The sequence below is a fragment of the Phalacrocorax carbo genome, chromosome 14, assembly GCF_963921805.1.
Source record: "Phalacrocorax carbo chromosome 14, bPhaCar2.1, whole genome shotgun sequence".
NCBI classification, from domain to species: domain Eukaryota; kingdom Metazoa; phylum Chordata; class Aves; order Suliformes; family Phalacrocoracidae; genus Phalacrocorax; species Phalacrocorax carbo.
The window spans coordinates 2,567,339-2,591,294 of NC_087526.1; the positions used below are offsets into that span (position 1 = coordinate 2,567,339).

Here is a 23,956-nt window from a genome sequence, read left to right on the forward strand (position 1 = left end):
ACAACAAGTTGATATTCTTGTGATTTGTGTTCTTTGAACCAGTCCTACTGAAAACACATCTTGCTGTCCTTGTAGACCGAGAGCAGCTCGGGCTTCATTCAGTGATAAGTTCTTCTGAGAAACCAGACAAGAAGAGACAACTCGCATGCCCTGTGGACACCTGTCTATTTAAGGAATTAAAATGAACTCATTTGAAGGGTCACAGCTTGGTGCCTGTGAAACGATCTCTTTAGAAGAGTCTGGAATAGGCAAGTCAAGGCTAAACTGGGCACAGGTCAATTTTTCCATGTTCGGCGCTGCTATGGGGAAGAAACCACCCTGTTAATACGAAATCTCCTCTATTAAGCTGTTTTTAAATTACAGAATGGAAAAGGTTTTATTTAACTTCTGTGGTCGTGATGTAACTCTCTGGCAGGGAAGCTAGTGTATTTGTAGCTCAGCTGGGGCTGGAGCTGAGAGAGCTAATGATTGCCTCAATTTCTGGTAAAAAGCAGTTCTAAGGGCATTTTCAGCCTTCACTTCTTCCTCCCCTCCCTTTTAAGAGATCTCAAAAACAAGCCTTTAATTTTCAGCAAGATCTTTTCTTGTGACCTTTAGAACATATCGAGGGTTACCTTACGAGTAAAACGACGCTAGTTACAGGGTTCCTGAACTGGATTTTGGGGGCATATCCTCCCAGGAGTACCGCTCCACTGCGGCACCTGTAACAGTGAAGATGTCACCGCTGTCCCACAGCTTTTCTCTATGTCCCAATATTTTCTAATAATTTTAACAGCTAATGACAACAGAGTCATTCCCTTCTACCCTATGGCAAGGAGTATTTTCAGGTCAAAGACCAGAAAATATCTGAAGATCAAAACTAAATAGGTTACAATATGTATTTTTCTATGCTTCTCTTTTGCTATAGAAAAAAAAGTGTATTGATTTCTGCAGTCTCAGGTGTCAGGAGAGAACGTTCCTTGAAAAATGATCTGCCGGTGTGATGCGTCTGTAGAAGATCTGACAGGGACTGTCGTAGAGGCACAGAAAGGCTGTATCACAGCATATATTTTTCCTCACCGAAATATTTAATCAGCACCTGAAGTCCAAGTTTTGGAGCTGCTTCCTAAGCAGAAGTAATTGCTAGTCCTGCCTCCTGGGAAACAACAGTAACATATTCTTTAAACAAAGCTTGGAAATCCCATCCTCACTGGGATTTAAGAGACTGAGGTGTGCTTGGAAACCTCACTGAAACACGACAGCTGAACTGCTGAGATACTGTAAACCATACCAAAAGCATTGAGCTCATGAAAGGGAACTGAGTGCTTTTCATATAGCATGTTCCAAATACATGAAATATTACCAAAATAACCCCTCAGTGGGAAAGAGCTTGAGGTTGGCAGTGGATTCTTAATACCTGTAATTGCAGGAGCTTTGTTTTGTGACATATTACGCAATTCCTCTCTCCTGACCTCTACTCTGTCTCCTCGTTGGAAAAAACTTTTTGCTATTTTGGCCCTAAAATGCTTGTGAAGTCTCCTGCGTTTTCTAAAATACTGCAGTGTAGGAGGATGGGTCGACTGCCCAGGGAGAATCTCAGTCGCAGGCAAGGTATTTCACAATGCTGGGGAAGACAAAATGCAACTTGTAAACTCTAGTGTCAAAACACAAGGTTGTTATTCCAGGTTTTTGCTCATGTTTGTTTATACACTTTCAATTCTATGTCTCTTTCCAGCTGAGGATATGAGAGTTTTGTAAATATTGATGGATTCAGCCTCAGCTTAGGAAATGGGAAAGTACAGTAATTCCCGTGCTACAGAAGAGAAACTGAAATGCGTTTGAAAAGTGAGATCTCAAAGTCATTACACAGACACTCACTGTAAAATGAAAGCAAAAGAAATCTTTATAATATTTCTACTCAAACACTAGCTTTTTAACACTAAACCCTTCCGATCTCACTGCACACTGGACGGTTACACTCCTACAAGATGCCAGTAGCAGTGTGGAAACAAAGGTCTGACGAGCAAACTAAGACCAAGGTAATCCTTAGAGAGGGATCTAGTAAAACAGAATGGTAGATGAACAGCTCAAACTCCACCAGCCAAGGAATCTTCTAGCTGGCCATGACCTGTTTCAGATATCTACCTCTGCAATAAACATTGCGACATGCAACTACTGAAGGAGTCTCTAATTAAGTAAGTACACGGTTCAAGAAAATTAAGAGATTTCTTTTCTTAAATTAAGCATAGTTAATGTTTACTTAAAAAAAAAGTTGAGCCATCTTTTCTGTGAATAAAAATTTATTATCTGCTTCTCATGGAAAAAGCAGTGCGCCACACATGCTGCAATCTCTAGAGAGGTTAGGCTTACCGGGGATAAGCCAGGGAGAAAGTGGTAGGCACAGACCAAGAACCTGAGGTCCATGACAAGATGTTCTGACAGTCAGCTTGGAAATACTCAGGACGTGACTGGCTCTTCCCTTTCTCCCGATAACCAGAGCCGCTTTCTGGGCTTCTGCAGTTTCTTGTCTCTTTTAGCAACCTTGTCCTCCCAGAGCAGGGAAGGGAGTCATTGTAGCAAAGGATTTAGGATGCTGTGAGAACGAGTTACTGTCCCAGGCTGAATTTTCCTCTTTGAACAGAACTGACAGAAGTCCAGAAGCTTTCTTCACCTTCCACACAGCGCTGTGGAAGGCACATTTGGTTGAAAACCAGCAGCACTTAGGAATCTGTCAGAATATTTCATTTTTGAAAGCGTATGGTTGACGTTCAGGAGGTAGGAATCTCACTTGTGGAGACTGTGCCGTGGCAGGCGATGCTGGAAGTCCTGGGTTCTCCTTACTAGTCTTCAGCTCTTTCAGGGGGACACTGAATGTGAACTGAATCCCTCAGGATGGCTCAGAAGTACCTACTGACATCATGATTTTGTGATTGCACAACAATTGCGGGGGGATACCATCATACTAAGCAGGACAGCCTTGTTTGTCCCAGATGTCCGCAACCCATCTTTTTCCCGGTGATGCCCACCCTGGCCTTCTCTGTTCTGCAATTACTGACAGGCTTAATGTACAATCTAACTGTATTTTAAGGATGCAATTTGGTTATTTACTTGCAAAAGAGTTATGTACGTTTATGACTGTAAAAATCTAAGTGTCAATTTATTGCTGATGTTATCAGCGTAACACGATGTTATGCAAAGAAAGTCTTAGAGGACACAAAAAGTATAATGCAAATAGTATTTCCCTCGCCACTTGAACAGGGTGACCTAGCCTCTTTTATGATGCCTAATGATCCATGACACGTAAGCATTGTGCCTTTAGATCTAGTCTTTACTGAAGCATTTTAGCTTAGCAGTATCAACAAAGGTTTATCATTATATAGATTCCATAAATTACCATTAAACTCCTTTATTTTTGTGGTGGGTGTCAGGGACTTCAGGTGATGTATCTGCAAATCAGGCCAGCTTGCATCCACTTCAGCTTAGGCCTGCAGACGGTCCGTGTATATACGCAACGTCTAGATATCTATATCTTTATTAACTGATCCTAAAGGTACAGCGGGCAGAAGGGTCCTGGGAATTATTAGGAGGGACTGTGAAAGATTCCACCTAAAGTCTAAAGAAGCATTTGGGTGGTCGAGTTATGCCCGAGATTCAGGCCAAAGGAGTCGGTTAAAATTTGCCGTATCCCATGGAGACACGGAGCGTTAGGTCTCTACAGAGTTCGAAACATAGAACCGCAGGCATCCCATATCAAAAAGGCATCTAAATTATGTAGGTGCCTTTATTTATGTTTCCAGCTGTAAAAACCCCTAACAACTTGCATCTCTGCCACCATGAAAGTATGCAGCTATCCGCGTCCTGAGACAGTAACTCTTGGTGATTTTTCCCCATTGGGAAATTAATCTTGATTTTAGCTCTGCTTACAGAAACAGTGTACTTAAGAGCGATCGTGTATATTAATTTTTATGCACAATTATACTTTCAACCTTCTGCTGAGACATTTTACGTGTGCAGTTGCCTTGTTCCCCGGCAGTTAACACGCAGAGTAGCACTTGTGTTACGGTACTGAAAAATTATGAAAATGTTTTCAGTTTTAGTGGTATTAATAACTCTACAATGTAAGTAAGTGGCAAAAAACTGTTTGCCAAAAGCAAGGAGAGCTTTCAGAAGCAGGAAGAGTTGAGTATCCCTTTAACTCAACACTTGAAATTTAAAATAAAGATCTACTTTTATGAATCTGAAGATTTTAGTTGTTGTGTGACTGTCTTAATTGCCTGGAGAAATAGCTGTTATATGACTTCTTGAGAGAATTTGCTAAAGCTGGTTATACAAACACTTGAACCAGACTCAAACTCATTAAATTTACTGGATTTGTTGATTAAGCCTGTAATGTTGGTACAGATTACTTCTGGTCTGATGGATGTGCTTCTGCTGAGGTAAAACTGACCTCATACCAACTCCTTTGAAAGCAAACAGATACTTGCTACTTGCAAAATTTTGAAGGCTCTATTTCTGTGAGACGCTACCAGCCAGTTTGTCAATGAGAAGACAAAAACGATACTGCTTTTGTACATTTTTCTTACGTTTATCATAGAATAATAAATATTTATCTTATTGTTCCTGCCCTGACATGTTGTAATAAAATCTCATACAGCATAATTATGCAAATATAGTCTTTCATGTTATTTTTGTATTATACTGTGTTATATTTCTAGAATTAGAGCTTCACAGATATTAATATCTGGTCTCTAAATTCCCCTGAAATACCAGGCTAATAGGTGATGCTCTCATGGGGTTAGCATCTTGAACTCTTGCCAATACACGAGAGAGATGGTTTCGGAGGTTAAGTTAGTGACTAAGTAAGCGGTGTCTCCCCGCTGAGCCGGTGCAGAGCTCAGAGCCCCAACCAGCTGTTTGTAGCTTCTCCGCCGTTTGCAGCGAATGCCTTCTGAACAATGCACACCACCCCGGCCATTTGCAGGTGTTCAGAGTGGAGGAGTGCTGGTTATTATTATTATCATCATCTTGCCCATGAGAACAGTTTGGTAATAACATCTGGTCTGTAAATTTCCCAGAAACGGCAAATAGAAGGGAGATTTTAAATATTTTTTAGTAATTATTAGGGAGCACTGCTGTGTTTCATCCCAGGGAGGGGGTGTGTGAAACAGTCCTTGCCCATGGCCTTTACAATATTTTCTGATGAAAGTTCTAACAGATATGTAAAAGGTACTATTAATCCAGCAGCAGTTCTTTAAAACCACAAAGAAATGAGTTTGAACTTTAACTAGCAAATCGCTGTGAACTCCGTGCATTTTGCTTCTGTTGTCCTCATTAGAGCCATAAGAGAATATGAAAACTCCATCTCCCGTTACCATTAGTCAGCCAAAAGGCACTTGGGCTATGCTTTGCTGAACTCAATACCCTCTGGGCCACATCCTGGTTACTCCTATTCATTGCTTTCGGAGGGATTAGAGCAGATTGCATCAGTAGTTCATCAGATAAAGCCTTTGCCTGAAATCTGCTGTTTATTTCAGTTCAAATGCCTGGCCACAGACCTCTCTAGGGAAGAGTTTAGTTTCCTCAGATGTATGACTACTGAATGCAACTATTGCCCTTGGGAAAATATTTAATATATCTATTTGGTAAAGTATCAAATGAGCACATCTGGTACCTCCCCGAGGAAAACTCTTCTCCCAAACCCCGTTGAGATTCTGCCAACACTCCCCCCACCAAAAAAAAAAGAAAAAGAACATAAAAACTTGTGCAGGTTACAAAATGCTGAGTAACACTACAGAGAGGGCCTGTTAACGGCAGACCTGCTGTGAGTTTACAACCAGCCTCCGGACTCAGTGGCAAATACATTTATAATGCTTCAAGATGAAAGAATGCAGCAGGGTGACGGTTAAGGAGGGAACAGGACTCTAGTCCTCCTTATGTGTATTTTTTCAAAAAATAACATACAGGCTTTTGTAACTGGCCCTGGCAGTGCTGCTCTTAGACAGGAAATGATTTCTCCCTGTACAGGTGTAACTGCAGACCTGATTTCAGGGAGTTTGTGAGCGGTTCTTATTGCAGATCAACGACAAAAGTAAAAAAAGAGCAAGAGCGGCGATGCCGCAGTTCTAGGCCCTGTAGAGACACTTCCAGTCGCGAAATGGTCCCGGTAAACTGAGACTTGTTCCACCGCTAGAAACATTTCTGGACCAGGATGGATTGTGGAGTAACAGAAACATGTAGCTGATGTTTTGGACCCTGGTATATTCCCTGCTGATACTGAGATGCCACGTAGTGGTGAGGAAGGGCAGGGTTGCAGGGATAGCTCTTACCTTTTATTTTAAATAAAACCAGCAACAACTGTTCTGCTGGGACAGAAGCATGGGATTATAAGGCACTACGTTTACAGAATACCCTGTCCATAAAGGTGGAGTCAGGTCTCCTACTTTGCTTAACCATGGAGGGATTTCCCAGCAAAGGGGAATCTCCAGCTTCCATTTCAGGCACAAAAAGCCAGCAGAAACTCCCCTTGGCTTCATGGGTCCAGCTGATGCTGCAGAACTATCTGCAAAGCACTACAGTGAGGGAAAAGAGTTCACCTCACGGAGGGTGAAGTTTATGGGGATGGCTTGCAGAAAGGGGCTAACGCGATTTAATAACCCTAATGCTGGATATATATGAACATAGACAAGGGCTTGAACGAAGGGCAACGAAGCCGGTAAAGGGTCTGGAGAGCAGGTCTTACAAGGAGAGGTTGAGGGAGCTGGGGGGGTTTAGCCTGGAGAAGAGGGGGCTGAGGGGAGCCCTTCTCGCTCTCTGCAGCTGCCTGAGAGGGGCTGGAGTGAGGGGGGGCTGGTCTCTGCTCCCAAGTTACTAGTGATGGCCTCGAGCTGCATCAGGGAGGTTTAGATTGGAGATTAGCGAAAATGCCTTCCCTGCCAGAGGGGTCAGGCCCTGGCACAGGCTGCCCAGAGAGGTGGGGGAGTCACCGTCCCTGGGGGGTTCAAACACCGTGTAGACGTGGCCCCTGGGGACATGGTTTAGGAGGCCTGGGGGTGTTGCGTTGGCAGTTGGATTTGATGATCCTAGAGGTCTTTTCCAACCTTAGTGATTCTATGATTCTATGATTGAATGATGAAACGGTGATGTTGCTTTTGACTAACAGGAGGAATTTTCTTTCTTTGAAAGAACACGGTTAGAAATCTGAGAAAATCTGCCTTCCCTTTCCCAGACCACAAAAGAATGAAAAACTAAGGAGGATTTGTCCTATAAATACTTAAGACTTGTATCATTAAGAGCTGGCATGTCTTTCTGGAGAAGAACACCACCATTAGAAGGGGATTTTTCTTCTTCAACGCCCATTCCCCCTGCAATGCGGGTACGAGAAGGCCAGACACAGGCTTTCTGACACAAGGACCTTTATACCACAACAAATCACGCTGTCTAGTATTGGCAATACCATGCTACTGCTAGCTCTGCATCTGCACGCTACAGAAGCTGTACCCCTTTAGTACAGTGGCGCAATTAAAACAGAACAACTTTGTGCGGCTTTTGCTAATAGCAATCCACTTCAGAAAGGCTAAATCTAGATAAACCAACCACTTGGTCTCCATTAAGTTTTCTCCATTTCTAATGTATCTTGTATTAACAAACACTGTTGATGTGTGGGTGTTTCAAGACGCTCAAAGACTGACAAAGAGCTCTGTGTAACTTCAGGGAAAGGGTAAAGAGTTTGGTAATTCAAAACAACTCACTTAGGCAGCAAAGAGCACGGGAAGACTCCTTCTGAGCTGTATTGCAAAAGGCTACAGCAAGTAACATGAAAATGTGAAAAAGAACCACAGAGGAGACGTAAGATGAAGGGCGTGGGGGTTATACACACCATGGAAGGGATCCCACCAAGTGCAAGGTGAAGCTAACCACACTCACAACAACAAGGACCAGTACAAGAAAGAGCAAGTCCTTTTATGCAACTGAAAGAGAAATGAGGTCACCAAGTTCAATGAGTTTATCTTACTCCACCACTAGATGTTTGCACTCGTGCACTGTTTTCACTTTTATTTACATAAGAAAGGTCTACAGTAAGTTACTCTTGGCAACATGCTCACACCACAAATCTTGCCTAAGCATGTGGGAGAAAAAGAGATATTTTCAAAGCCTTCAAGTCATTAAATTCTTACGAAATCCACTCCTTTTCTCTTGAAGGAAATTACATTGGCTCAGACCTAACATGTATCATTCAGTTTATCCACCCGCGGAAATAACCATGCTTTAGACTACATCCTTTCATAGTAGGATCTTTAAGACGAGAGAAGACAGCTGACTTAGGGAAGAGTAGGAGAACAGCCAGAGAGAGGAGTTTGTTCTCTGAGAGAGACTTAGGATTATGTTCTTACGTAAGTTAGTAACAACATAATTCTCCAGGGAGAACTTTTGTGATGAATATTTTCCCTCTGTGGGAAACAAGTCAAAATTATGCACCAAAATAAAATGTAACAGTCATCTTGAGGGCCACTCAAAATATTTTCTTCCCTATTTTGTTTTTTTCTACTCGTTTGTAACAGGATTTTTGAAATGAGCAGTCATTCTGAACTGAAAACAAACAGAACTTTTTCATACAGTAAATATCCATTACAGAATCCTTTGATAGTTCTAAAATTTTTTCCCTCAACTGATTTTTAAGTTAGAATCCCACCCCAATCTTTCCCACAAGTAGTTGTGACTTTCTTACATTTATTCAGCAAAAGAGCAGTTACTGAAGGAGAGCTCCCAAAGCAGCTCTACCATGAAGTGAAGCTGAATGCCGTTGGTGTAAGCTCTGTCTCTATAAGTAATAAGGAAGGACCCCAAACTTTTCATTCTCACAGGCAGTAGGGCCACTGTTCCCATCTATGATGGGCAAAGCCAAGGCTGAGAGAGAACGATGTGAGTGTATGTGCTAAGACTCAAACGGAGCATGCCATATTTCAGCTCTTCCTAGTAAGGCCTAATTGCAGGAAATTAACCGGAAACTTTTAAAAGATATACCCATTCTTCTGCTGGGTGTTGTCTTCTATTGTTCTCCACGGATCTCCTTTGGGATGGACTTTTATGAGCTATCGTGGAACAAGGACTCTCCTGCAGCTGCAGGACTGGATTCTCCCTCAGCAACGAGTGGTTCTACCAAAATCAAACGCTAGCACTCCGTCCCATTGATCGTTCCTATATTTTTCATTAAAACTGTGTTGGATAACATAACACACGGAGTTATTTATGGTTGAGGCATTAGGAGGGGGGTGGGAGATGTGAATACCCATCAGACAGTAGGGAAGCGTACAGCAGCATCCCATACCACGCTCAAGCGTCTGAAGAACAAGACCATTGCGTGCAGTCAGGGTATTAGGCTTTTTAAAGCATAGCTTGAGAAAGAAAGGTTCTAAATTTTGCCTTCAGGAAACAGTTTTGATCTTTGGACTCCAAACTGGTGTGGGCGATTCTCGGCAGCTCTGAGAAAAGGTTCAGCAGTTTTGGCTGCCTGGGACCAAAATGTGCTGACCCGAGACAGCTCCTCGGTCACAGCACTGTCTGGTTGTCTTTCTGGAGATCCAGACTCTCCCCAGACACTGCTCAGTGAGCTGCAGACTCTAAGCCAGCTTTCCAAATTCCTTTCCAAAGCCTGACACTTTAGAAGCACGCCGTCCAGGGCCCTGGGCTCTCTGTACCTGGGTACTTTGGTCTCATGCTAACGACTTTCAACTGCAGCTCCCAGGAGGGCACAGCAGAAAGGTGAATCACAGCAAAACACCTGAAGATATTTACAAACACCTTTCCGAATCTTACACCGCAGACTCATTGCCGTCCCCTCCTGACACTGCCACAACAGCTCAGAAACCTTTGGAGCTGAGGTGTATCCAAATTTCCGAAGGCTCGTGGGTACCGCAGGGGCTGACCGTTCTCCGGGAAGGTCTTGGCAGACCCACGGAGGAGCCGGTCGCAGTCTCGAGGAGCCTCGGCCTGCCTCGATGCCTCCAGAAACCCTGCCCGATTTGAGCCTTGGCGTTGACAAACGCCCATCCACGGAGGGCCCCGGCCTTGGGACGCGGGGCCTCGCACCCACCGCCCACCTCTCCCCCGCAGCTGCCGAGGGCTACAATAACCCGGGTCCTTTCTTCTTCTGTTTGTTTTGTAGCTGCAAGAAGCTAAATAAACTTAAGCATGCGGAGGCAATTATACAGCTATCCGCGTTTCTGTTTAGAAACTGTCAATCAGGCTTTTCAGAAAAAAAATATTTATTTTTGCTTAAAAAAAAAAATAAAAATTAAAAAGACCCTCCGCAACGAGCTGACCTCGAAGGCCCCTTCCACAGCCGCTTCCAGAAAGGCGGCTGGTTCTGCTGGCGGGGGCTCGGGGGGGGGCTCGGGGGAGCCCCTCCCGCCCTCGGGGAGGCTGCCCGGGGGCGTGCGGCCGGGGCACCGGGAGGGCGGCGGGCACCGGAGGAGCCCCGAAGCCCCGTCTCGTGGCGCCACCTGCCCGCCGCGCCGGCCGCCCGCGGCCACAGCCCGCCTTTCCGCTCGGCGGAGGGGCGGAACCACGGCTCTTCCCCTTTAAGCAGGACGTACCAAGCGCCGCGGGGGTGGGTTGGGGTTCAGCGTGTGTCCCGGGGCGCCTCCGGGCCAGCCCGCCAGGCCGCGGCGAGAGGCAGAGGCGGGAGAAGCCCCGAGCCGCGCAGGGCCGCCGCCGCCGGGCGCTCCCCGTCGTTTGCCCGCGCCGGCAGCTCCTCCTCTGCGGGGAGGGGAATCGTCCCGTCCTTCCAGCATGGCCGCCACCATGAAGAAAGCGGTGAGTGCGTGAGGGGCTTGGTTTCCCCGTCCCTGGGCTCTCCCACCGCTGCGGGCTCCCCCCGAGGCGGGCGCGGCCCGGCTGCAGCCTCCCGCGCCGGCCCAGCCGAACCAGGCCGCTGGCGCTAGGCCGCGGCCGCGCCGGGCCCGCTCCGCCTTAGGCCCAGCCTAAGCTCCCTCCTCCCCCGCTCTGCTGTCGGTGGGGTAAGGTCCTGGAGTTGTTATGTTGGCTCTGCCGAAACGGCCCCTCGTGCCATCAACCGTGCAAGCACGGAGCTGGTTATGTGCTTTTTTTGGGGGGTGTCCTGTGCAGGGACAGGAGTTGGACTCGGTGGCCCCTGCGGGTCGCCCCCAGCTCAGCACATTCAATGATTCCGCACTGACATTGAGGCTCCGCGCTGATGCGCTTCGTGGTGAACTGCCCGCTCGAAGCGCCTGTGGATGGAGGATGGCTGGTGGCTCGGTGGGCTCCTGCAGCACCGCAGCACTTCCCAGCTAACCCATCCCTATAAAAACGGCGTCGATGGTGGGTTACACCGACCTTGTTAGGCTGTACCCTGCGGCGGTGCCCGGTTCGGCTGTCAGGGAAACAGCCTTTGGCGTTGGGATGCCGTGGATGGCTGGTGTCTTGGTGGGATGCTACTGGGGCCTCTGCCCAGCTACAGGTGGGCATTGCTGATGGCCTTGAGGAGGTGTTTGGAGGAGTCAAGCGTATAAGCAGAATGTAGTGGCTGTAAGGCTATTTTCCAGAAGCTTTGTAAGAGTAATCTTGTAGTGAGGTTCAAGTTAATGGAAGAAACAAAGTCTTTGTTTTGACCTCCTTGTAGGCTGCAGAAGATGTTAACGTTACTTTTGAAGATCAACAGAAAATTAACAAGTTTGCAAGAAATACTAGCAGGATCACAGAGCTGAAAGAAGAAATAGAAGTGAAAAAGGTATATTTGCTTCAAATATCACTTATTCCTCATGGCCCTGAATTAATTTTCAGCTGTAACACAGGAAATAGGGGCTGTGGGTGACTGTAAGTAATGCTTTGGTTGTAAGAGGGGATTTCTGATATTTTGAAAAAAGCTAGAGAACGTTAAAGTGGAAAAAGAAATCATGAGGAATAAAGGCCACTAGTATATTTCTGCGTGCAGGTCTTGGAACTCCTTAGCTGTCATATATGAAGCATCGTCTATATACAGTGGCTGTTTGTAGTGTCCATGAAATTCCCTGCCTGAGGTTGTTCATATTTATTTATTCCTGAGCCAGTAAGGCAGTTGTTCGTTACATCCTTCTTTCGTCGTGTTGGCAGAGATTGTCGTTCTGAGCGCAGAGGTTTTTTGCAAGGCTGAAGAGGATACATCATTCTAATTTTCTTTTTCGGTATTCATTCCCTTTCCTCAACAGCAGTCATAGCACTTCCACAGAAGTTTTACCGAGTTTTTAAAAAACGCGAGTACTGTCACAAAATGTTTTCTATAGTTACTTTGCCTGTTACATATGTTGCAAAAATGTTGCCTTTTTATGTTGGCGTTCCATTGATGAGGTAAGGTGCTGGGACTGTAAACAATCCTACTTTTGCAATGAAGTAATAAACATTTGCCCTCTTATTTATTATTCTTTTCTGTTCTATGGGTAAACTAAAAACAATCCTCTGTAAGAGCATATTAGATATTAGTGAAATTTATATCTGCTGTGTTTCCCTTGTCTAGGAAGTTAATTATCCTATTCACGACAGATAATGAGTATTGACTAGGAATTTTTACTGGTACAGCTGTGCTGAATTTAATACTTACGTAAATTACAGCTCTGGAACTGTTCTATTAAACGTGTTGGTGTCATGCTGGCAGGCAGGATTTTTGCCCAAAATGCAGACTCACTGAGTTCATTATTCAGCTGATAGCACGACAATGTACATGTTGAAATACCTTACCTGGTACGAAATGATCACTTTTCTTATGTCTTGATAAATAGAAACAGCTTCAGAATTTGGAAGATGCTTGTGATGACATCATGATGCTCGATGATGGTGACTCCCTTCTGATACCCTACCAAATTGGAGATGTCTTCATCAGTCATTCCCAAGAAGAGACGCAAGAGATGCTGGAAGAAGCAAAGGTTTGTCTGGGCGAACGGGAGCTCCTTTACTGTCCTGGCTGCTGTAGTGTGATGAGCTCTGGAATGGGCTGCTGTGTTCGTCCTTTGAACTTCTTACTTTCTAAAGCTTGCGTTTGGGGTATGGTTTGAGGAGGGGAATGTGCCTGCCCGGTAAGTCACAACTGGGACGTCAATATACGAAGTCACGCTAGCCTTTGTTTGGCCCCGTAATGAGTCTTACAGCCTGACTTGGCAAAAAGCTGGCAAAGTACCTCTTTATTGTTTACATGTTGCTGGCAAACAGAACTCAGTCTGTTTTACGTGACTAGTTGTTTTTTTTTTTTTCCTTTTTCAGAAAAGTTTACAAGAAGAAATTGAAGCGTTGGAATCCCGAGTGGAATCAATTCAGAGGGTGTTATCTGACCTGAAGGTTCAGCTTTATGCAAAGTTCGGAAATAACATAAATCTTGAGGCTGAGGACAGTTAAAGGTGTTCTAAATATACTATATAACTTTTCCTTGTTTTATTAAATGTTTTGATAACATTGTTCTGATTACATTTTTAAAAAAATCCACCACTGTTTCTTTTTTTTTTTTTTCTTTACTTTCCTGTCTTGGGTTCTACCTATTTAACAAGAGCTTTCTTATTTTGGTTATTGCGGTTATTTATTTGTTCAGGAAAGCATTAGCTTCATACTGCTGGTAAAGCATCAAGATTGGAATATTTGCATTGTGTATTAAAATAATAAAGTCAGGCACATATTGTAGTTTCCTTGGTCTTGTTTTCCACTCATCAAGATACTTAAGTATAAAAACAACAGAAATGGGGCATTTTTGATTGGCGCCGTAATGGCTGTTTGATAAAAGTTTCTCTGTAATATATATGGCGTGATCTCACATTCAGCTGTAATATTATTTAGCTGGTTTTAGCAGCCCTTCTGGAAATACTAAATCTATCCTTTGTGTTTCAATCTTAGCTCAGATAGCATAAACACTGTTAGCTCAGTGCACAGCGTGGCAACAAGTTGGCAGGGGAGAAAGCAGGGCTCTTTAAAGCTCGCCTTGATATTGAAGAAAAGCTTTTGGAGCCACAGTCCTACTGAGTCATTTACTGCTTTGTGTTTGGGAATCACAAAAGATGCTGTAAGTCAGAATGGTGAGTCTTAACTTCTGATTTTCCTGAACAATCCATTTTCTAAATCCAGATTTATATACTAAATTAACGTCAGAATTGTCCATCGATGATGTTGCTATGTCAGCATCAATCCCTGGAACTATGTGGAGTTGAATGTAATTTTTAAATGTCTTAATTTGCTGACTCCTTACCTTCTTAAAAAAATGATGTACTGTCTCACTGTAATTTTGCTTTTGGACTTTTGCCTGCTTTGATTAATGTATTGTTCCATGGAAATACCCGCACACTATGACTTCTTTCTAAAAATTAAATCTTAGAGTACTTAAATCATCTTTTAAAGCTATTTTCCAAAACAGCGTGGACAGAGAATTCAGTTGGATAAATATTAATCTACAGTCATTGTTTTTAATACCAATAATCAGACTCTGAGATGAGTATTTCTTGTAAAGTGATTAATACCTACGTGTCATATCAATTGTGTAGCATCTCTTCTTCAAACAGTGTGAGCATGGGTGAAAAAACCCCACAGGTTTCTCTATTATGGTTTTAACAGGGTAGCAATATTGCACTTTGATCTTCAGCACACCTGAGCAGGATCTCACCGGTGCATTGTTCTTTATGAATTACAGCGTTGTAACTTACCAAGTTGTTCACACAAGTTTATGAACATTGTATTACGAGGTTTAGCGTAGCCGCAAGAGAAGACTGTCTTTGACAGCGAAGACCTGATACCTCGACAGCAGCACTTGTGTTACAGCCGTCAGCTGATACACGTTGTACGTGAGTCTCAGAAGCTGTGCTAATGTCCTGTCTAGCCCTGGCGTTTCCCAAGCTTCTCTTCAGTAGAATTCCAGTGGTTTGTATGCTTCTGCTGCTGGACGTGTGTACAAATACCCTGGCTCTAACTGTACAGATTTTTAACCTTGTTTTCTAACTGGTTGCCGTTTTAATTCAAGCCTCTGCCTTAGGAAAGGGTTCAAGTTTTTCCTTACTTCTTGAGTGAATACTTCAGCTACTCTTAGGTAAAATGTGGCTATGGTAGCCATGGCAGCTCTGCTCAATCTGCCAGACAGTGCTTGTAGCAAATGAGGTGTGTTGGGCCTTCAAGAAGATGTAGGTGTTCCCCTACATGATTTTGAACCCTTCGTACGTTTTTTTCTGTGTTAGGTATGGGTTTGGCACCAAACTGCTTGGAGCAGTTCTGTTATTTTAGGCCCTAAAGGGGGAAGAAGTTGGTCATTTATTTGAGAGCAGCTGATATGAGTATTGTGGACTTAGGTGACTCAGCTCTGCCTTATCCTGCTTTATTAGATACAGCTCTTAGTCCTAAACTGTCTTTCAGGACAGTGCAGTTTGAGAGTGAAGTAATGCAAGGTTACTGTCTTAGGAGGTGCTGGTATCTTGACTTTTTTTTCTAAACAGCCAAACCATTCATTTGGTGTGTTAAAGTAAACCATCCAATGCACTTGTCTTTTTACTTATAAAGACAAGAAAATGTAAGAGACTTTTTTTTCCAGGTGAAAACTGAGCTAGTGATGGAGTTTGACCCATCATGAGAAGCATCCAGCAGATGGCATCAAAGAGCTGGGAAAGCCATTTTCTGGTAAGCCCGTGCCCGGGCTGAGTGCTGGTGCTGATTTGAGTGCCGTGAAACTTTGGCTGCAGTGATCGCATTCTCATTAATTGGTTGGTATCACTTTAAAATCCACTCCTAAGTGACTGCTGTGCCAGCTCTGCTGTTCTGAGCATATTCACGGCTGTGCAGGCTGCAGGTGTTTAAAATGGCGGGGATTTCCAGATAGGCCATAGTATGGATATGGCTTCATTATGGAAGAGAAAAAGGCAGCTAGTAAGGTTTGACTGTGGTTGCAGTGGCAGCTATAATGCCAGTGAGGACCTGAGCTCAGTAAAGGACCCAAAGGGAGAATGCTGGTGAGGTGTGAAGAGCTTGCATTATCCCTGCTGATCTTTGGTATCCTAGAGATGGAACTGTCCACATATACAGCCCAGGTGTTCAGGGAAACAGAGTGTTCTCCTGAATCCTCTCTGGTGCTGGATTTCAGTCCGCTGGGGTTTGTTTTGTGACACCACCCCCTTATTTTCTTTCTTCTTTGCTGGTTATCATGGTGTTAGTGTATTTTAGGCCATTTCTCTAGGCTTTCCTGCGCTACTGGAGTTTAGGCTTTTATGTGTATGACGTATCTTTCCTGTTTGCTTAGCCCTTACTTCAAACTGTATATCCATGCAGCCTTGAAAACCCAGGTGCCCTTTTGCATGTGTAATGTCCAGTTTCCTTGCATGGTTTGGACTATTGCATTTGCAAGTCAGGCAAGCAGTTATCCAACAAACTTTTTCAGATTAGCCTCTGGATCTTTGTAGGCTACAGAACATGCTGTCCCCAGCTATCATTTCATAATTTTGTATGCATAAAATTGAACATACAGGAAACTTTTTTGTTCTTAAGTTGCCTTTGTGGAAGTTAATTTGCAGATTATCCATCAGTTGCTTTGAAAGTATTTGACAAGAGTCCTAGCTGTTCCTTTTTATAGTCTTTCTCCTCCCTCATGAATATATGCAGTTGTTTTTCAGTTGGCATTTATTCTGTTCAGTGCCCCATCTTCTAAGTCCTTTTTATTTTTGGTAGATTGGAGGTTTTTCTTATCTCTACTAAATGTTTGCCTTACGGTTATCTTGTTCAGATAATGTAAGTCCATGAAAAGAACCTGGTCCTCTGTGCACCTCTGTACGTGTCATGAATCATTTAGCTGCACTTGACAACATACACTTTTTAATATCGTTGTCAGAATGCAAATAGCTTCCTGTCATTCTCTGTATTGTCGAGGGAGTCACATTTGTAAAGCGCTTCAAAGATGAAATGCACTGTAGAAGTGCTAAGTGTTATTTTAATCGAAGGGCTTCGTTTAGAGCATTGGGCCAATGACCTCTCACAACCTCTTTGTGATGGAATTAGCTGTTCAGCTCCATCTTTGTATTAAAACGTGGTTTCCATACTGGTTTTGTTTTGCAAGCCATAGAGCCGCCAGTGGCTGACTTTTCACTTGGTTGCAGCAATTAAAGCAGGTAAACTAGCAAAACCGTGGCCAGTGAGATACAGCTCATTTCAGTGCATGATGCCAAGGAAGCTTAACCTACCAGTTTTTCAAAGTAGCCTGATAAAAAAATCCTGTAAAACATAGTAGGACACAATCACTGTATTTTTAGGGACTTGTTTGTGATTCTGTATCTTGTCAGCTGATATAAAATTGTTTTCCACATGGTGATCTGTTGCATAACCTTCTCCAGTGGAACCTTCATTATTGCTCATCACTTTTGTGTAGAGATCCTCGGATACCATTACACTCCATAATATAAATGTGGTTGATAATTATTCAGTAATTAAGGAAGCAATGAGTAGCCGAAGTACAGATAATCTTGTGGTATTAACTATCGCTACAGAGAGCGAAACCAGATTGAATGCTGAATACTGAAGCCATATTTTCTATAGGAGCAACAGAATTAAGTAGTCTGGCTTGCATGAGTCAGTGGTTCAGATAAATTATCTAATGTTATTCTAATAGTCTGATTCATGAAAGAGGAAAAAATGTGCATGTATATAGGCGTGATAAGGCCTGACAGAAATTATTTACAACTGAGTTTGTCCTTATATTGATTGTATGAGTCATACAGAAAAACAAATTATTTTTGTAATTAAACGCTAGCTGCTGATGGGCTGGCACGGAACGCAGGGCATCAAACGCAGGCGCAAATGGCTGTGAAGGATTTCCCTCTGCAAGAGATGAAGTGGGTTTCCAGTTAAGGGGGACTGCATCCAGCTGTTAGAGATGTAATAGAAATATTACACACCCGAGTAGAACAGCTGTTTACTGCAGATTTACAAAAATCTTTTGTCTGCTGTTGCTCGCCAAAGCCGGCTAGTGTACGGTGACTTTGAGTTCCATTAAGAAACTGCAGGTATGGTTAGGTGGCCCTCTGTACTCATGCCAGCCAGCCCCACACGTGGGGATGCTGAGCGGTGGGGTGCAGGGCTGTATTGCACGTTCATCAAAGGATTGCTTCAGGATAACTGCTCTGTTACCGTCGTGATCCTAGTTAGTGATCATAACATCAGCCAGGTAACTGGCTACCACTTGGACAGGGGAGAGGAGAGATGAGATGTTCCTGATGTTGAAATACACACTTGGCCAGTGCCACACCTGGCCATTTCCATAAGCTATTAGGAAAATTTCCTGTTTGCTTTTTCAACACAGCCATGCAAAAGTGAGGAAAAACATTGTTCAGTGGATTTTTAGAGTCTGTCAAGTTCTGCCCCTTCAAGCACGGAACAGAAGTCCATCATGCCGTCACACGTTTGGATGATTTTCTTGCCTTGTTAACTGTAGCTAATAGGATTGTGCATACCAGGCTTAGAGTGCTCAGGTAAAGTTACAGCTTTTTATAGAATTATATTTACAGTTGAAATTTCTACTGTCTATTAGTTATCTGGATAGAGGTGTGAATTAAACCAGACTGATTGGTATGGGACAGTCATTGAGCAACAACATCCTGCAGCACACAAAAGTATAAAACCTGACTGCCTTTGGGTACACAGTAGCAGTAAATCAACTCAGATAAAAATGATTAATCTCAACTCAAATGGCTAAGGACTGATAGTAACTCTACACCCAAGACTGGTTTTTATTAACACTTTGGGCGAAAATAATAAAACTTTGTTTCATTTCTGTTGTGAAAGCTCTTTCTTCCCCAGCTGCTTAATTTTGCTATTAAAAGTTCATCCGTAAAAGCTTTAGTTTGCTTTTGAAAGTGTCTCCCAGCACCCATGTTAGACACGTCTAAGCTCTCAAACAGCCTCTGGGGAAGTTTTAAAACTTAAGACTTGTCTCTTCTTTGCAGGGGTTAGAGAAGCGTTCGTATGTTTTTTGTGTATGTGCTATCTTAGATGAATACATTATGATAATTTATGCTCTTGGAAAACATAGCAATGGATGTGTTTGAGATGTTCAGGATAGTATTTCTAGTGGTTGACTGTTGATGAGGGAAGGAAGGATAATGTCAGCCACAGATGGACATCCTGGCTTATGGAGATAGCAGTGTTAAACCTCCTATAAAAATGTGCCCCAACCATTTTACCTTTATTTCCCTTGAGGCGCAAAGTCAAAATCATATTAAGGGTGAAGGAACATTTTCCCCCTCCTTGGCTCATGCAGTTGTTTACATTAAAGAAACTGCACTGGGAGATAAGAATTATAAACGCACACGTGGTTTGGTAGGTTAATGGAAACATCTCCCTCCAAGTCAGTAGTTGAAGTCATGCATAGTCCTTGGTTTATCTGCTGTTATTCTGCAAGTAGATAGAAGTAGCTAGAAGGGCAACAAAGCTGGTGAAGGGTCTGGAGGGCAGGTCTTATGAGGAGTGGCTGAGGGAGCTGTGGGGGGGTTAGCCTGGAGAAGAGGAGGCTGAGGGGAGACCTCCTCGCTCTCTACAACTGCCTGAAAGGGGCTGTAGCGAGGCGGGGGTCGGTCTCTTCTCCCTAGTAACAAGTGACAGGACGAGAGGAAACGGCCTCAAGCTGCACCAGGGGAAGTGTAGGTTGGATATTAGGAAAAACTTCTTCACCAAGAAGGTTGTCAGGCATTGGCACAGGCTGCCCAGGGAGGTGGTGGAGTCTCCATCCCTGGAGGTATTTAAAAGAAGGGTAGACGTGGTGCTTGAGGATATGGTTTAGTGGTGGACTCAGCAGTGATAGGTTAGTGGTTGGACTTGATGATTTTAAGGGTCTTTTCCAACCTTAACGATTCTATGATTAGCAAACTGTTCATCTCACGTTCCAGATCCTTCATGAAGGCAGGCCTCTTCAAACCCTACAGCATTTCTTCTACCTCCTTCTCCCCTCCCCAGCTACTTTTCCCACTGCCGTAGGGAGTAAAGCTGATTGATGGGCTTCTTGAAGCAAGGTAGGAGTACACGAATACATATAGACTATCTAAGCAGATGGGACCGTGTTGGTACTCTCTGGACTTCGCAGAAAATGCTGCTACAGCGCATATGCAGACAAATACAAGGAATTACCATTTATTAAAAAAAGGAGCAAAATGGATTTCACTGTAGAAGAGTTTTGGCCATGATAACACGTTTTATTATGGTCGTGATCTTTGATTTTTACGGAAGTGGTAGCGAAATGAACTGTAGAATTTATTGACTAGTTCTATACCATTTGATGGAGCTACTGTTGTTTTTCTTCCTGTTCTCTTCGCCCTCCAGCTTTGGACATCAGTGATAGGGAGTAGCTGTATGGCTGCTTGTGGATGTTGCTGGGAGACCACTGTTGCAGAGGTTTTGCAGTTATTCTCTCCCAGATTATCCTCCTTGCAGTTCATTCCTACGTGATGTAGCCAGCGAGGCGATGATGACATTTATTAATAGCCAAGGAATGCATTATAGCACTCACGTCTGCCTGGGCAGTCACTTCTCTGGCACCTCATTACTGCAGGTACAAAGTGCCGTGTGACTTGGAATTGGATACATGACACTCTATAGATGAGTGTCGGTTGTGGGTTTCTTGGGTTTGTTTGTGTGTTTTTTTTAAGCTGTTGAATTAAAAGTAACCGGAGGGCACAATGTACAGGTTTATAGTCAGCTTTGCATGGATTCAGTAGCTGTCAGGCTTTAAGAAAGTTCAGAAAACTGGTATTTTACGTGTATGCTATTGATACTTTCTACTGTGGTAGCCACCTTTATCTCAGGTGAGACGTGGAACTTCGTACTACTCTTGATGCCCACCAACCAGTATTTTGCATTTCAGCCACATGCACTATAAGTCACACTTAGCCGGCACTTTGCGTTTTTTACCTCTAGCTTGAGCTTCGTATGCGTTCGCTTTTCCAGACAACAGACTGCTAAGTAGCTGTGTGTATTTATAATGCTGTTTGGTGACATCAGCACAAGAATTCACATCAGGTTGACTTTTATTTGTTGTCACTGGCTGGAACTTCTTGACATGTAATTTTATTGCCATTATATTTGATATGACAAACATCTAATAAAATAAAATTGCATTTCATTTTATATCAAAGCAAAGATTTATTTAATATCGTCATGAAGTTTCAACTGATGCCCGTTGCTATGACAACATGCCGTAACTTTGTGGTTAGCATAGGAATTATCTCAAGAATTTCCTGAGTTTCATGTCAAATGTGACTAGCTTGCAAAGCTTTCCTTATACTAAACAGGACATGTGGGAGAAAGATCACAGGCTCTTTTCCTCTGCTCCTTAAATGCTGGTTTCAATTCACTCTTATTTCAAAGGTGAAGTTCTTCTTGATGTCAAAGTTGAAACAAAAGGTAGGAAAATTTTCAGGGTAATTTGTCTGTAACCTGCTGGTTCCATTTGCCCTTTTTACTGCAGTGGAGAAGGCAAAGTTTGCTTTTTATTCCACAGCAGATTTGATGCATCGATAATGAGCTCTGGATCAGGCTTGGCTGTTGTTCACACACTTCCTAGCATGCTGAAAAATATGCATTTAGGATCTCATTTTTCTCTGCTTACGTGGTGACCTGGAGCTTTATATTGAAATGTTTGTATTTCAGTTAACGGAGGTGTATAGATGTGAAGAGAATGAATGCCATTCACAAACTGGAAAAACAAATTAATCATACCATTAAAATAATGTAAAATGGAAAAGTGATTAATTCGGAGCCAAAAGAAATCAATTCCCCTTAGCCGTAATGAATTCTGAAAGGAGTGAGTAAGAGAGATTCTCTATAAATGTAACTTTTCTGAAAAATCTCAGCTATTTCCAGTGACCACCTCTTCATTAGCATGTACATCTAAGTTTATTCTATACCATTTTTCAAATAAAGCCACAAAGTTGGTTGTTACACATCAACATAACACTTACACCTACCTGAATTATACGAACCAAATTGTGTCACGTTCTGTTCTGTTAATCATCGTAACGAAAGGAGAAAGTTCTAGTTCAGCTTTGAAAATGCTGCTGTCTCGGTCTTATGGTTGTGAAGTAGAACTGAATTAATGAGTTGTAGTAGTCTGCATAATTATAGAGGAACAATTCATTTAAGGCACAAAGCAAACATGGAAATTTGCAACAACTCAAAAAAAAAATAAATCAGTGATTTCCATTTCATAGCTATTATGGTTCATTTGCAAGCAAGGGAGTAAGAAAGATCTGAGAACCAACTTACAGGTTGCTGCGAAAAGGTGACACCGGCAACGTTTGAAATGCCTGTGCTGTATTTCACATGCAACAGAAATGCGGTAGGCTTTTCTGTTCCCAGGGCATTAATGAGTTCCATCTGAGCTGCTTCTAAAGGGGTTCTGAGCTCACACAGAAAAACAAACAGTACTTTGGAAAAACACCTCAGCTTCGTTTTTATGTATACTTGTACTGGTTCCCCGAATTCATTGCTCTTGCATTTGTACAAAATCACCGCGTGTGGAATTAGGCGTGGAAATGCAATGAGAAAATAAGTTTCATTTTTGTTTCCTGTGTTATCTTTTGGGATTTTGTGTTGGTGTTAGTACCTTCATTAAAAGCCATTGAATTTCATGGCATTAGGACTTCTTCCCACACAGAGGAAGCTGTGACATTCCCTCTGAATACTTGCTTTTACCGAGGTGTGGAATATTACACAGTTTATAGGGAATCTTATGACTGTAGTTGGGAACAAGAAGAGATGAGACTTCCAGACATCCAAGCTTTGCTGATGATCTTCACCGTTACAGAAACAGCAGGGTCGAGCAGGAACCTCCTCAGCAGTCTGCCCACTTTTCCCTGTGGTTACCATTTCAGTTCTGTTGAAGAATTAGAGCTGACCCTTGTCTGCTAAACCATTACCGAGGGCCCCAGACGCAGGCTAGAGGAAGGAAGTGAATTAAACATAAACTGCACCACTATCTGTAATGTGGTGAACGTAAGACCACACACGCAAAGGTCTCTGCCTTGGTAGAAGCAAATGTCCTCAGCTCAAAGTCTGCAAAAGTTGGATGCGATTTGCATTGAGCAAATAGTTTACATTTTTCCTAGACATTGCGTTAAAATGGACTCTAAATTAGTACCAGAGCCTGTGAGAAATACTGGTTTAGAACAAAAAGCAGTAATTGGTCTTATCTCTTAAGAGAACAGGCAAAAACAGAAATTGAAGAAAAAGGTGACTGGCATACGTATAGTTTTTAATGTCTCTGCAATGTAATTTTCAGGATTTTATTATTTTTTCACAAATGGAAAATCTGAAAAAGCACATGCCATTACTCATCATATTTTTCTTTCTTCCCTGTGGCTTAAAAAGGGGCGCAATCCGCAGGCAAGGCAGCATTACTGTGAGAAGGAAGGACACGGCCATTTTATACAAAATAATGAGATGAAAAATACAGTAAAGCCTACAACTGTTTCTTCCTTGATTATTGATATTGAGCTTTATTAGAGCATTTAAAAGCTTGAAAGGGATTATAGTCATAGTACTGGCGACCATGGAAATGCCACTTCAAATGATAAACCCCTTCGAGTGACACTGGTATTTCAAAGGATATCGCAAGTAATTATTCAGGTGAAGAAGTGAATTTTTAGTAGCTCTTTGGAATTGATTTTTTTTTTTTTAATTTCTCCTCCACCACTTTTTCTCCTGCCTTTTAAAGAGAGCTGATCTTATTTCATCTCTGTTCCCTGTGAAGCAGGCATTTGGAATGCTTATCTCAGCTTTCCAAAGCAGTATACGGTACAATGATTGCAGCTAAAAACACACCTCTCCCTACTGCCTGTGAAATGTTAAAACAGAAAAGAATGATTGTTTCTTAGTCCCTAAGGAGAGGAAAATTCTTTTCCTTTCACTGTCGTAACAGCACGAGTGGAACAGAGCCAGACAGCTGCAATGTCCAGTCTATTGGAGCTAAAGACGCAAAATGCACGTGGTTGTC

General features: G+C 42.9%; 1 protein-coding gene across 2 annotated transcripts; it reads left to right on the forward strand.

The window, feature by feature from the left end:
* The first annotated feature begins 10,544 nt into the window (after positions 1-10,544).
* On the forward strand, positions 10,545-13,638 carry PFDN4 (prefoldin subunit 4). Of its 2 annotated transcripts, none has more exons than XM_064465258.1 (4): positions 10,545-10,791; positions 11,618-11,725; positions 12,750-12,893; positions 13,228-13,638. In XM_064465258.1, exons 1-4 carry the CDS (start codon positions 10,768-10,770, stop codon positions 13,357-13,359), a joined length of 408 nt encoding a protein of 135 aa, XP_064321328.1. In that variant the 5' UTR covers positions 10,545-10,767; the 3' UTR covers positions 13,360-13,638. The 2 variants fall into 2 exon arrangements, with proteins under 2 accessions (XP_064321328.1, XP_064321329.1); XM_064465259.1 differs by lacking the exon at positions 10,545-10,791 and adding an exon at positions 10,995-11,203.
* Positions 13,639-23,956: the final 10,318 nt, after the last annotated feature.